General features: G+C 40.9%; 1 protein-coding gene across 1 annotated transcript in view; it reads right to left on the bottom strand.

The window, feature by feature from the left end:
• DNAH11 (dynein axonemal heavy chain 11) overlaps positions 1-13,066 on the bottom strand; it is a 135,066-nt gene that overhangs the window by 91,647 nt on the left and 30,353 nt on the right. The window contains 8 exon segments of the mRNA XM_055803629.1: positions 3,962-4,018; positions 4,021-4,056; positions 4,059-4,169; positions 5,280-5,288; positions 5,520-5,682; positions 7,616-7,653; positions 7,656-7,743; positions 11,721-11,791. Coding sequence (XP_055659604.1) covers positions 3,962-4,018; positions 4,021-4,056; positions 4,059-4,169; positions 5,280-5,288; positions 5,520-5,682; positions 7,616-7,653; positions 7,656-7,743; positions 11,721-11,791 — 573 coding nt within the window.

Raw genomic sequence — 13,066 nt, 5'->3', positions numbered from 1 at the left:
CAAAACAAGGTGCTTATTCATTTTTTCACTGTTGTAGTAATTTTGTTATCCAATGATCTGCGTTCAACAACAGTGAAAAAAATAATACAAATACTTTTATGTATTCATCAAAACTCCAAAATCTTGAGACATAAATTTTGAGTTTATGTAATTTTTATCCAATGGCACTGCTCCCCTTAGAGATGTACGGGAAAGAATAACAGAAAGTTTCTAAATAATCTTGAAAATACAGAAGAAAACCACTTGTATGAAGCATTATTAAAATATTGAACTTTAGCATGATGTGATTCTCAACTTTTTCCACTTTGTGAAGTTTTCTGCAGATTCAGAAGAAAGGATTAATTGTCCACAGAAGTTTGATTTCTAATTGCACTGCTTCTATTTTGTGCATGGAAATAAGAACCTGCATAAATCATTAAGAATTTATTAAAGCAGGACTGGAGACTAACAATCGTATCACCCTTCCTAGGTCATACATTTTTGTTGTCCAAATGATCACATAATGTTCTGCACAAAATGAAACCACAGTAATAGGTGGACTTCAAGGAAAACTTTTCAGTATGCCCCAGTGATGGGAGCTCTCCTCTTCAGTGAGTAGCATAATTTCAAAAGCTCTTTCTTCCTCATTCAGAGCAGGGACTTGACCCAAAGATGGTTATGAAACATTCAGGGAAGATAGTGGTTATAACCTTCACAGCACAGGAGGGAATTTAATTCAGATTTTATATGCATGAGATTTCCCACTAAACATTGCTGGGCAAGAGGAAAAAGATGTCTCAAAAATTTTGCACATCTAGCCCAGATATTTTTTTGTCCAGTCAATATTATCATGAATTTGGGATACACCTGCTATTAGTTTTCAGATGACCAATCCCATTATTTTTTAAGATTTTAATATTTGTCAAAAAGAAAGGAGGGTGAGGAAGAAAAAAAAAATCATCAGTTCCATGTATAATAAGTAGAACTGGGAAAAAATGCAGGGTATAGACTTCTTTTTTCCATTGTACTAGGCTGTATGTTAAAATTCTTTGGATTAGGTAAAAAAAAAAAAAAAAGGTGAAATGTAAGCATATGTGTTTGAACTTTTCTTGTTGTTTGTTTTTTTTTTTAAATTGGGCAACATGTTCATGAGAGCTTGTAGGATATGGAAACTACGCTTGCATGCTCACAGCTGAATGCGGTATGTCACAGCACCACCAGGGTTCTGACTTGCAGCAGACTTTTTGGTTTCTTAGGCAAAGCAGCATGAACAAATACATCACTGCAAGCAGTTTCCATTAGGACAAAAGGAGCATTGTGTTGTCATCTTAGATTCTTCAAACAGTGAAATAAATCTTTTGCAAACCTCAACAGTGATTTTGTCTGGCCGATTCAAGAAAGGTTAACAAAAGCTTCCAAAGACATTTGCATCTAGTCACAGTCAGCCAAAAGGATGGTTACTGACTGGAAAAGAAAAATAACCAAAAAAAAAGTGAAGGTGTGCTGGAGGACAAGACAGAAATGTAGAACCTCAACATATTTGCAACTGGTTGATCATAAATAGGGTGCAAAAAAGCCATGGCTACACCTAATCCTGCTTTTCTACCACAAAAGGGAGAAAAATGTGTGTATGAAAGGCTTAAAGTATTTTTAAAACCTTAAAATCTTAGCTAGAGGAAGAAAATCTTCTTATACCTAGGTATGTATACACCTGTACTTTTAAAACCAGAAGTAGGAATATTCCTTCTTGATTCTTAAACTTATCGAATATTTAAATAATGTCCACAACTATAATCTATTACTTTTTTAAAATACTGCATTATTACAATACAATAAGGAAACATATTTTATTAAATTCCACTGTACCTGAATGTTTATGCAAATGCCTTCTCTGTGGCACTGTTCCAGACCAGTACCATTGAAGACCCCAAGCTTAATGTACGAATATGAGTTTGCATCAAAACCTGCCTCTATCAAGTAACATTTTGAATTTTTCTGCTGTTACAGAGACAGAGCGGGTGAGTCATATGCCTTGGGGGAATGCTAAATAAAACCCAACACTACATGCTAATCTCACCCACTCTAGCAGATACCTCAAAAAAAGTTATGTGGATACAGATAAGATGGGATTTGCAAGGAAATACTGCAGAATAAAACTGATGTGAACTGTAAGAAAAAATCTTTTAACCTCTAAACTATGAAAAGAACCTGGCTATGTACTGAATAACTGTATTTCAAGTTAGCTCTTTAGCTCTTCTTTTTGAACTGCGACAATTTAAAGTGCTTGTTTGTGGGTTTTTTTACGGGAGTGCCTCTTTCCATTAAAAAGAAAGGAAAAAAAAAATCCATCAATTTAATTATTCCAAACAAGTGCTTGGAGTAGTAGCCTAAAACACATGAAGGCATTTCAGCGTATCACTTGAGTGCATTTTATGGGAAGAAGCATTGGCACACAGAAACAACACGAGGCAGACATTCGGAGCTATACATGACAGTATAAAATCATTCCATCACAGTTCACCAAAAAAATGTTTGCAACCTTTGCTGCCCAGGAGTTCACCAGCTTTTGTGTGCAATGGGAAGTGTTATGCTTTTGTGATTTAGTGCCTTGGTCATGGTTGCTGCTGGAATGGCAATCATTAGCTAAAAAATCCCTCTCTGATCAGAGGAACACCTGAAAACTTTTTAAAGCCCATTCCCCATTAAAGACCTATGACGCTTTGCAACAGCTCATGATTTCGCTCTGATCCACAGCAGAGTTATTTTCTCTTAATCTCTCCATTCATTTTGAGCGGCAAAAAGGATTAAGTTTGGTTAATGCAGGATTCTATGTTAACGTGAATTTGGGAACACTTCAAAGAACAAACTAAGGTACAAAGCAAACAGAAAGTGGTATTTCCTTATCTGACCTGAATACAGAAGAAATCAACATGAGACAGGAAAGAAAAAAAGAGGGTAAAAACTTATTCAATGGAGATTTGTAGATTTATACTTATTTTTTTAGGCTTAGTGACAATTTGGTCCACTAGCAGCAATGCAGATTGGCTAGAAAATGAAGAACATGACTGCACAAGTAGTTAAATGAAGCATCAAGCAAACTTAATGCTTCTAAAGATTTTACCTGAAGACTTCTTAAACTTTGGAAAAAAATTTAGAAGTGAGATGTTGCTTTCTGTAGCTTCTCCTAGACACATGAAAGGATAAGCCAGTGTATTAACTTCTTTCTCAAGTGCTTTTTCCAGCTGTGAAAAGCTGTATAACGGATAGGGCATGTATATTTTTTTTTTCTGTATAGTTCATCAGTTCAAGTTCCTCTAAGGATAAAAAAACAGAAGGCAAAGAGGGCATATCCACCGACAGCTGGGCTCTCCCTTGATTGTGTTGTTTACAAAACGCAGAATGGACACGGAGCTTTTTATGAGTTTATTTTACTTTGACTATCTGACTCCTCTTGTTCCAAAACTTAGCACCAGTATAACGTTTTTGACCAACATACTAGTCCCCTCTGCTTGTGTGTTATGTGAACATTTCCTTTGCTCTGCACCCACCCTGCCTTTGGAGACACCAAACCTCCCTAGACAGGGATGGCCCCTCCTTGGGGATTGTATGGCGCATAGCAAAAGCAACCCCGACCCCTGACTGTCCTTTTCGGCACATCTACGGGCACAGTACAGAGACACCCAGGCTAGCCAAGTTGGCTTAAGGCTTCTCGTTAACATAGGTAAAGCCAAATTTTCTCTTGTCCACGAGCACAGAGCAACGTGTGGGAACGCAGTGTCAGTTTGCCCCAAACAGTTTCATCCTCCTCCTTTCCTCTTACCTGCTCCAACTTTGCAAGTTTTGCATTTCGCAAAGTACTAAGCTTGCCAAGACCCAGACAACAGCAGTAGCCAACAACTACAATAAGACTGTAATAACCACATAATATTTTTCACCTTTGCTGTTGAGAAAGACAGGTTTCTTGCACCTGTATGGAACTTACTCTGAAGCACCGCTGCTGCTGTGTAGTAGTTGAGAGGGATGGTAGCCAGGAGGTAGCCTCAGAGAGAGCGGCAAGCCTATTGCCCAAAAACACTTTTTTCCTACTCCAGCATTTCCAACAAGTATGACTGGTTTGCCTTTTGTTAAGAGCAAATCGATAAAATAATTAAGACGTGCAGTCTTATATGTGTGAACAAAGATTGCCCGAAACCGAAAAGAAAAAAAAGTTGAAAAGAAAAACCCAAAACCATCAGACACTTGCACAACACAGTTTAGTTTTAAAAGCAAACAGTAATTTTTGTCTCTCTGGCTAGGACTGAATTCTAAAAAGCAATGAAATGGGATACACCATTCTCTCATTCTCAGGCATAATTACTAGAACAAAATGTTCTACTGGATTACTTTTTACACAGCATTTCTACTTGAAAATTTGTATTCAATTTCTTCTTATAAGAATATTTTGAAATCAGGTTGCAGCTGAAATGCATTGGTTCCATCTCAACCTTTACAGAATGCCAGTCTCCCAAAAACTGGTAGAGAAACAAAGGCTGTTGCAACCAGCAGTTGGTTTCATTTTTTCAAGTAGTATTTCCATTTATTTTTTGGCCTGGCTTTCAGCATAGCTAAAACTGTTTGGGCAAATAGTTGGCAATAGAATGGCTTTACTTACTGTGAGCACCCAAAATCTGTACTGCCTGACAAAGCTTTCTTTTCCAAGCTCTGTATTTTCCTACCTAATATTCACCCTCAAAGAGAACTTGTTACAGGATAGATGATAATGTCTTTTGATCATCGGCTCCACGTTTCTATGCCCACAAACTTCTAATCTCCCCAGGGAAATCCCTACTCATGTAAGCATTTAAAAAGAAAAAGACCTACAAGTTAATGCAATCAAAAAACAATGAAACATTTAAGAATATTTTATGTGAAACACACTAAAAAAAAGAGCAAAGCTAACCAAACCCCAGCTGAGGCAATTGCAACTACTAGCTCATGCTTTCTATTTCTCCACTGACAGGTATATATCATACTATCATAACTGCTACAACCTCTGTTCCACAAATATAATTCCAGCTTTGTAAGTTGATCAAAGGCATAGCGGAAAGGTGATAAAGTGATTTGCTTCCCCTAGACCTCATACCCTTCTGGTAGCATGAAGGGAGTTTAGCTGGCAAAAATAAAGCTGGCAATAGAAAAACATTAAGGCTTCAATTTGTGGTGTACAGTTGCTGTGGGCATTATCTTCAATGATTAAATGGACTTGGAGACTGAATTTCTCCTACTGTGGAAAAAGTGTACAAGCCACTACCAAATGGAATGTGGTACATCTTCAGGAATGCTTTAATTATATAAAAATCAATAAAAGCATTGCTGTATCGTCAATCCTCAACACTCAACTAAAGGCACGTGGCCCAGATAGCAGGGATTTATCCAAAAACATCTAGAGTGTTACTTCCAGGACATTGAAGAGGACATCAGAAATTGCGACAAGACTCTAAAACGTTCCTGCATCTAGCAACGCTCAGCGTGTGGTCACTGTGGTCACCACAGCAGTGTACCTGGATCCACAGCAGGACTCAGGACCTTATCCACCCCGGGCAGGAACTTTCCCATCCCTGGATCAAGGTAATAATTGAATACTGTGCCCTAGGATGGGAACTTCACTGCCTTCATCTTCTTAAGCCACCAACAGCTGAATTCAGCTTCGTAATTTGAAAGCGATAAAATGGTGCATTAATTGTTTACAGTACATTTTTCACATCTAGACATTCACGTGAAGCACACATGAAAAACAGACTTGCAAATAAATCTCATTTTTAAATGCGTACACATGTAGACTGTGATGAAATTACCAAGAACATCGGAGCAATATCCTAGTGCTCCTGCTGTTTAAGGGGCTAAAGACAGGCCGCCTTGCGATGACACCCTGGATTGAGCGCAGGTGTCAAGCTGTTGGCAGTGGGGGCTGCAGGGTGGCCTCCATGAGGAGAGGGTGGGGGCTGCCCTGTGTGGGACACGGCCAGCTCCAACAGACCCACTGCAGGACACTGCGGAGACCCTCAGCCAGGCTGGTGCCTCCCCAGGGAAAAGGTATTCGAGAAAGGGCAGAAAGACTGCGAAACAGCAGAATGCCGAGGTCAGGTAAGGAGGAGGAGGAGGAAGCGGAGGACAAAGGAGCTCCACATTACTGGAACAGATACCCACACTGCAGCACCCTGAGGACCCAAAGCTGGAGCAAATGAATATGCCCTGAAAGACTGCAGCCCATGGACAGCTTTGTAATAATTCCATATATTACACGGCATTCCAATTACCATGGACAGGGTAAAGCATGAGAAGGAAGGAGTAGCAGAGAGAAACCACTGTGTACTGACCATAACCCCGCAGTCACCTACACCGCTGGGAGTCGGGGAGAAGAAGAGTCAGGAGTGAAGGAGGCTGAACGTGGGAGACAGGAGGGGGAAAGGTTTTGTTTTAGTTTTTTGCCTTTGTTTCTCGCTACTCAAATCAATTGTAATTGGCAACAAATGTCATTTTCCCCAAAGTCTGTTTTGCCCATGACAGTGCTTACCAATCTCCCTGTCTTCATCTTGACCCACAAGCTTTTTCAGCCTATTTTCTCCCCCTACCAGTGAGTGAGAGGCCGGGCAGGTGTCTGGCTATTCACCAAGGCTAACCCACCACACATGCAGCCCAAATATTTTATTTCCTAAAACTCCTAAATCCAGTTTAAATTTATATAGCTGTGAGACCACAGAGGTGATTTGCTTCAGACAAGACCTTCCCGAGTGTGTTCGCGGAACAGCAAGCCTTTTTGAAGGACAGGAAAGTAGATGTTACTATGATCAAAAAGATCTTCCCAGTCTCTTGATATGCTGCTTCTGATTCTTCAACTTAAGCAAGGTGCTCCTTTACCTATGGATGATGCACATATAAATTTGTTCCTTCACAAGGGGTTAATCTAATTTAAACAGTAGTAAAGCCAACCATATGTTTTTGTTCTTTAGAAGGCAAGTATGACTAGCTATTTCTCAAGAATTTGGAGTCTATCTCAGCAAAACACTGACAAGTAATTATAGAGTTTTAGGACTTTCTTCTCCAAGCCTTTTAGCATCACAATAAAATATCTCATTAATTAGAACATGTTATAATGCCTTGTTTATATCTACATATCTCAGTATGAATCCAACAGGTGAAATTAAACACACATCTGTCTAGTCCTTTACTAAATGCTTTAATTCTGGTAGTCGTGACCCTCGTATCTCATTTTGTTGCTTGCCAGGGACTTTAGTATAGATGAAAATGTACAACCAGTAACTTTTCCCTAAGTAAACAGTTTCATCTAGAAATGGTAAATGACTCTGCACACAGTCTTGCGCTGGAGGCAGTCAGTTCCCTCTGGTCAAGTCAGCTCATTTACAGATGAGCTCTGATAGCAAAAGTACACAGTACTGCAGGCCAACAAATCAGATGCATGGACCATTGCTCTGCACCTCTTACCAGTATTAGTTAGTAGAAACCTGCATATACATATATTCACACACATGCACATATGTATTTACACCTATTTAAATAGATAGGTAGGCGTGTATACATATTATCTGTGTTTTTCAAGCACAGTGAGATACTGTGATCATTGTCATTAACTTACCCAATCTTGAAAGAACACCTCACCAAACACGCAAATACAAGAAAGACAAAATACATCTCATAGAGTTCTCCAGGACAATCCACTGGCACATTTTCAGGGGTCAGTAAACAATCCAGCAGAGAACAGACTGCCTGCGATAAATAAATATGTGAAGAGAGCAACCTGTGAGTCTTACTGCCCAGGAAGGTGACACTGACCTCAAGAAGGAATTTAAATTTCAGTAGCGAGATTTCAATTCCTTGCTGTGCTTCATTATTGTCTAGGAGCTCCTTTCAGAGGGCAAAGAAATGAAGAGTTCTTCTGATAAAATGCAGCAAAGTACTTCATTCTACACTACTTAAAGCAAGGTATATGAAGAAGACGATGCAGTTTAGCCATGTATATAATGGCAAATTCTTAACACTCATCTTCAATAATTAGTTTTCTTCTCTCATACTAACTTATTTAGAAGCAGGCAAACAGAAGAGTTTAGAATAACAAGGTATATTAAGTAAATTTAAAATGTCAACATCTGGATGTGCAGTATCAGATCATTTATATATTAAACAAACAGAGCTCAGTTCCATTCCTTAATAATGTTTAATAATGTAGCGCCTCATTATCAGAGTACAAGAGCAACCAACACTAATGAATTTAGCAAGCATTTAATTAGAGAGAGGCAGAATGCTTGTACAGAGAGATGAAATGGCTAGCCCCAAGCTACCTAAGGCATTACTAACAGAAGCAACACATGAACTGAGAAGTCAAGGAATTACGTGCAATGCCATAAATATGCTGTATTTCTTGTTACGGCGGACTGCTGCAATACAAAACCTCTGAATCCCTGTGGGCCTCCAAAATAAGGGTCCAGGTTCAATATATAAGAGCCTCTCAAATTTCATCTCACGTATGTTTCACATATGCAGTAATTTTAAGCATTTTTTACTCCTGCATAGGATCCCATTTTTTCTCTCTCCATCTTTGAAATGCAAACTTGTGTTGACTTTTTAGAACTGTTTATGGCTGCCTTTAGTGCGATATACAAATATTACTGCACTGGCTGTAAGTCAGAAATAAGTGCCACCAGCCTTACAATATTTTTGTTTGTTCCTGCAAAGGTCATCACGCTGCGGCACTTCTAAGAGCTGTTACGACAGCCGAGCATACTGGTATATAGCTAAACTCCTTTTCCTGGACTGCATCCTTTTTTCCCAGGGAGGGCAGGGAGAAAGGACCTAGATGATGGTTTGCTCCCACTTTCAGAGGGCTGCACCACGAAAAAGCAGGGGGAGCAAGGATTCTGTATTTGTTTTATGCTGTTTGAGAACAGACCATTTAAAATACCAGTGTGTAAACTGTACACAAGACTGAAGATTATGTGACACCCAAGTTCAACATAACTTGCTGTGCAGATATCTACAGCAGTATATATATAGCCAGAAAAAGTCTGGCTCTATGCAACTGAAGACAAACAAGTAAACTTTCTCATCTGCTAGTTCTTATCACAACCAAGTCTAAAATTCCTCATCATTACGCTAAATATAGCACATGCTTCAGATTAGCAGCCAGACGCCTCTCTACGTTCCAAAGAATTAGGGAGTTTTATCCCCTGCTCATGTTCACACAGTATTAGTCAAACACAGTCTAAACTGATCATTTACTCATTCACAGCTATTGTACTTGGACAGTTTGTTGCCTGCTGCTTCCATCTCTATGCTCCTCTGCTTGAGAGATCACATTGCTTCTCTCTGTCCTCACCAGTCCTCTGATCCTCATCACCCTAAGCAAGCAGATTGTACAGACTCACGCTGTTCAATTAAATTCTCGTACTGACAAGATTTCTCTGGGAAATACGTGCACTGAAGGCTTCTGGTCCCAGCAGCATGCAACTCTAAGACAGACAGACAGACCTGACTGAAATGCTGATGACACACTAGAATGCTGCAAAATTGAATTTTGACATGGAACAGCAGTCATGCTGCTTTTTCAAGCATTTTCAAATACAACATTTATGGTGTATTTTCATAAAAACACCAACCGACACGTCAAAAAGATTCACTTCCTACTAAAATTTGTAGGAATCATTCTGGATCAGCTCAACAAATGCAAAAGGAAAAGATCCCATTGCACTGCTTCAAGGTAATGTGTTGTGCCTTGACCAGCTAAATTCCCATTTATGCATGGAAACTCATATTCTTTATAAAATATTGTTCTCCTAATTAATTTGCATGAATATATCTATGAATAGACATAAAACGAGTTAAAAGAGAAGTACTGTGATCCAAAGGAGCAAGAGAAATGAAAAGCCAAGCTATTATATATATTAACTACATACTGTTAAGTGTCCTTAACAGTATCAGACAGTGACAATTATTAAAAAGCTGTCAGAGAACAGTAGCCAAGTTACTCAGCTCTTGCTACTGCCAGATCTCATTACAAAAAGCAGATGGTCAGTTCACTGCTTGTATGGGGCTTGCGTGACAAGGTTTTGGTAGCGGTGGGGGCTACAGGGGTGTCTTCTGTTAGAAGATGCCAGAAGCCTCCCCTGTGTCTGATGGAGCAATGCCAGCTGACTCCAAGACAGCCCCACCACTGGCCAAGGCGGAGCCCATCAGCAATGATGGAGGTGCCTCTGGGACAACAGATTCAAGAAGGGGGGAACACTGCTGCAAAACAGCAGCCCGAGAGAGGAGTGAGACTATGGGAGAGAGAGATAAGACAGACACCAAGGTCGGTGCAGAAGGAGGGGGCAGAGGTGTTCCAGGCACCAGAGCAGAGATTCCCCTGCAGCCCCTGGTGAAGCCCACGGAGACGCAGGCTGTGCCCCTCAGCTCATGGAGGTTAACGATGGGGCAGATCCCCACCTGCAGCCCATGCAGGACCCCACACTGGAGTAGGTGGATGCCCGAAGGAGGCTGCGACCCCCTGGGAAGCCACATTGGAGCAGGGTTCTGGCAGGACCCATGGCCCCATGGAGAGAGGAGCCCGGGCTGGAGCAGGTTTTCTGGCAGGACCCGTGACCCCACAGGGGATCCATGCTGGAGCTGCCTGTTCCTGAAGGACTGCACCCCATGGAAGGACTCACGCTGGAGCAGTTTGTGAAGAACTGCAGCCCGTGGGACGGACTCACGTTGGAGAAGTTAATGGAGAACTGTCTCCCATGGGAGGGACTCCACGCTGGAGCAGGGAAAGAGTGTGAGGAGGAAGGAGCAGCAGAGTCAACATGTGATGAACTGACCACAACTGCCATTCCCTGTCCCCCTGTACCACTCAGGGGGAGGAGATAGAGAAATCGGGAGTGAGATTGAGCCTGGGAAGAAGGGAAGGGCGGGTGGAAGCTGTTGTAAGACAGAATTATAGAATCATTTAGATTGGAAAAGACCTTTGAGACCAAGTAGTCCAACCATCAACCCACGACTGCCAAGTCCATCACTAAACCACATCACTAAGCACCGTATCTACACATTTTTTAAATACCTTCAGGGATGGTGACTCCACCACGTCCCTAGACAGCCCATTTCAATGCTTGACCACCCTTTCAGTGAAGAAAACTTTTCCTAATATCCAATCTAAACCTCCCCTGGCACAACTTGAGGCCACTTCCTCCTGTCCTGTCACTTGTTACCTGGGAGAAGAGACCTGCCCCCATCTGCCTACAACCTCATTCCAGGTAGTTGTAGAAAGCCAGGAGAACCCCACTGAGTCTCCTCCAGGCTAAGCGACCCCAGTTCCCTCAGCTGCTCCTCGTAAAACTTGTTCTCTAGACTCTTCACCAGCTTCACTGCCCTTCCTTGGACACACTCCAGCATGTCTATGTCCCCCTTGAAGTGAGGGGCCCAAAAGTGAAGTATACATAGTAGGGGGAAATAAAATATTTAATCGATGGGTGAAATTTTCCTGTCTGCATATTTGAGAATATCTATGGCCACCAACTAAATCATTCCACTATCAGAATAGAAACTAGAAGGAAGAATCAATACCAATATAATGAAGTCTATTCCCATTAATCTTCAAGATGGATCTTAAAAATGTTAATTATCATAATCAGACAGTCACAGATCCCACCTCAGGTACTGGGTGTTCAGACAGAGGACACCAGCTCTGGATACTGCAGCTGGGGCAGCAGTACATGGTGCACCTCAAATAGCAGCCGCATGACCCGAGTCATAGGCACACGTTCACTCCCGTAAGGGTCAGAACCTAGAAATCATCAGTAAATTGTTCAGCAAAAGCAAACAAAGATACACTAACAGGAATACGATGAGGGCGATCACATGCTTATTATAGCCCCCAAAGGAGCAAGGATTCCCTGCAACACCATGCACAAATGCCATTTCTCAAATGTAGCTCAACAAACTTGATTCAAACATGGCTATAGTCTTTTTTCTACTTTAGAAACACCTAGAAAGACAAATTCAAAAGATTTTACTTGATCTTGTATGAGTTTCTGACATCTAATTCATTCAAAAGATGATCAGCCTGTTTCGCCAACGTGAGTTCTGGAAGCTGTTCAAAGCCGGGGAGGGACAGCCTCTCTCAGCGGCAATGGAAACACACAGAAACCGGTTCAGAACAGGAGCCTGCGCTTGGGCACCCTGAGAGGTCCCTTGGGAAAGCCCCTTTCTGTTCACGAGCTGAAGTCAGGCTGCGTGGCCAGCCCCAGGCAGACCCCTTGCTGAGTAACTGGAGGCTGCCACCAGATAGCTTTAAGTTCTTAAGACAGGAAAGCTTAAGAGAATGGACTAGAATGGGCTAAACTACAGTCACCTTCCAAGGTTACATTCAGATTATTTGGATTTCATTACATTACAGTGCTTCGGACAGCCAAAAAAATTAGTTTAGCTGTATAATTACTAAAATAGGAATAAGATGTCTGGATACTACTGCTAGCTCTTAAACTGACTTATTTACATTTCCTAACACTAGCTTTCCTTAGTACAGTGATGTGATGTCTTCATTCATGGAATCTTAAATCTATTTTACTGAGAGGCTTTCAAAACACCAGTTTCAATAATCTTATGACTGACATCTTGAATTACATCAACTCATACACTAGGAGGCACAATCACCCTTATATGCAGGGTACTTTAAGTCTTTTTGTTGTACAAAATAAGCAAGACATAATGTGCTAGTCAGATGCTAAAATATTACTTAGCAATAGTGAAAACAAAAGAAATTACAAAATTAGAAGAAAAAAGGAATGCATACTGCAAAACTACCTCCAGAAAAATAAAGGAAGAGGAAAATGTGAAAACAGGTAGAAGGAGAAGCCACTGTACTTGCTTCTCAGTTGCTTGCCTTTTTATCATCCAAAAGTGTTGACCAACTTAAGCCACATAGGGTCTATATACCCATCTAAAACTAAACATTTTGGCCCCTCATGGGTATCTTGGGCTCTCAGAAGAGATGACAGATCTGCAGATTATATTACAGCAGAATCCCATCACTGTAGTGCTTAACTAACACCACCACAGC

This window comes from Falco peregrinus, chromosome 5 (assembly GCF_023634155.1).
Source record: "Falco peregrinus isolate bFalPer1 chromosome 5, bFalPer1.pri, whole genome shotgun sequence".
NCBI lineage: Eukaryota > Metazoa > Chordata > Aves > Falconiformes > Falconidae > Falco > Falco peregrinus.
This window is presented reverse-complemented; position numbering and strand designations above follow the sequence as displayed.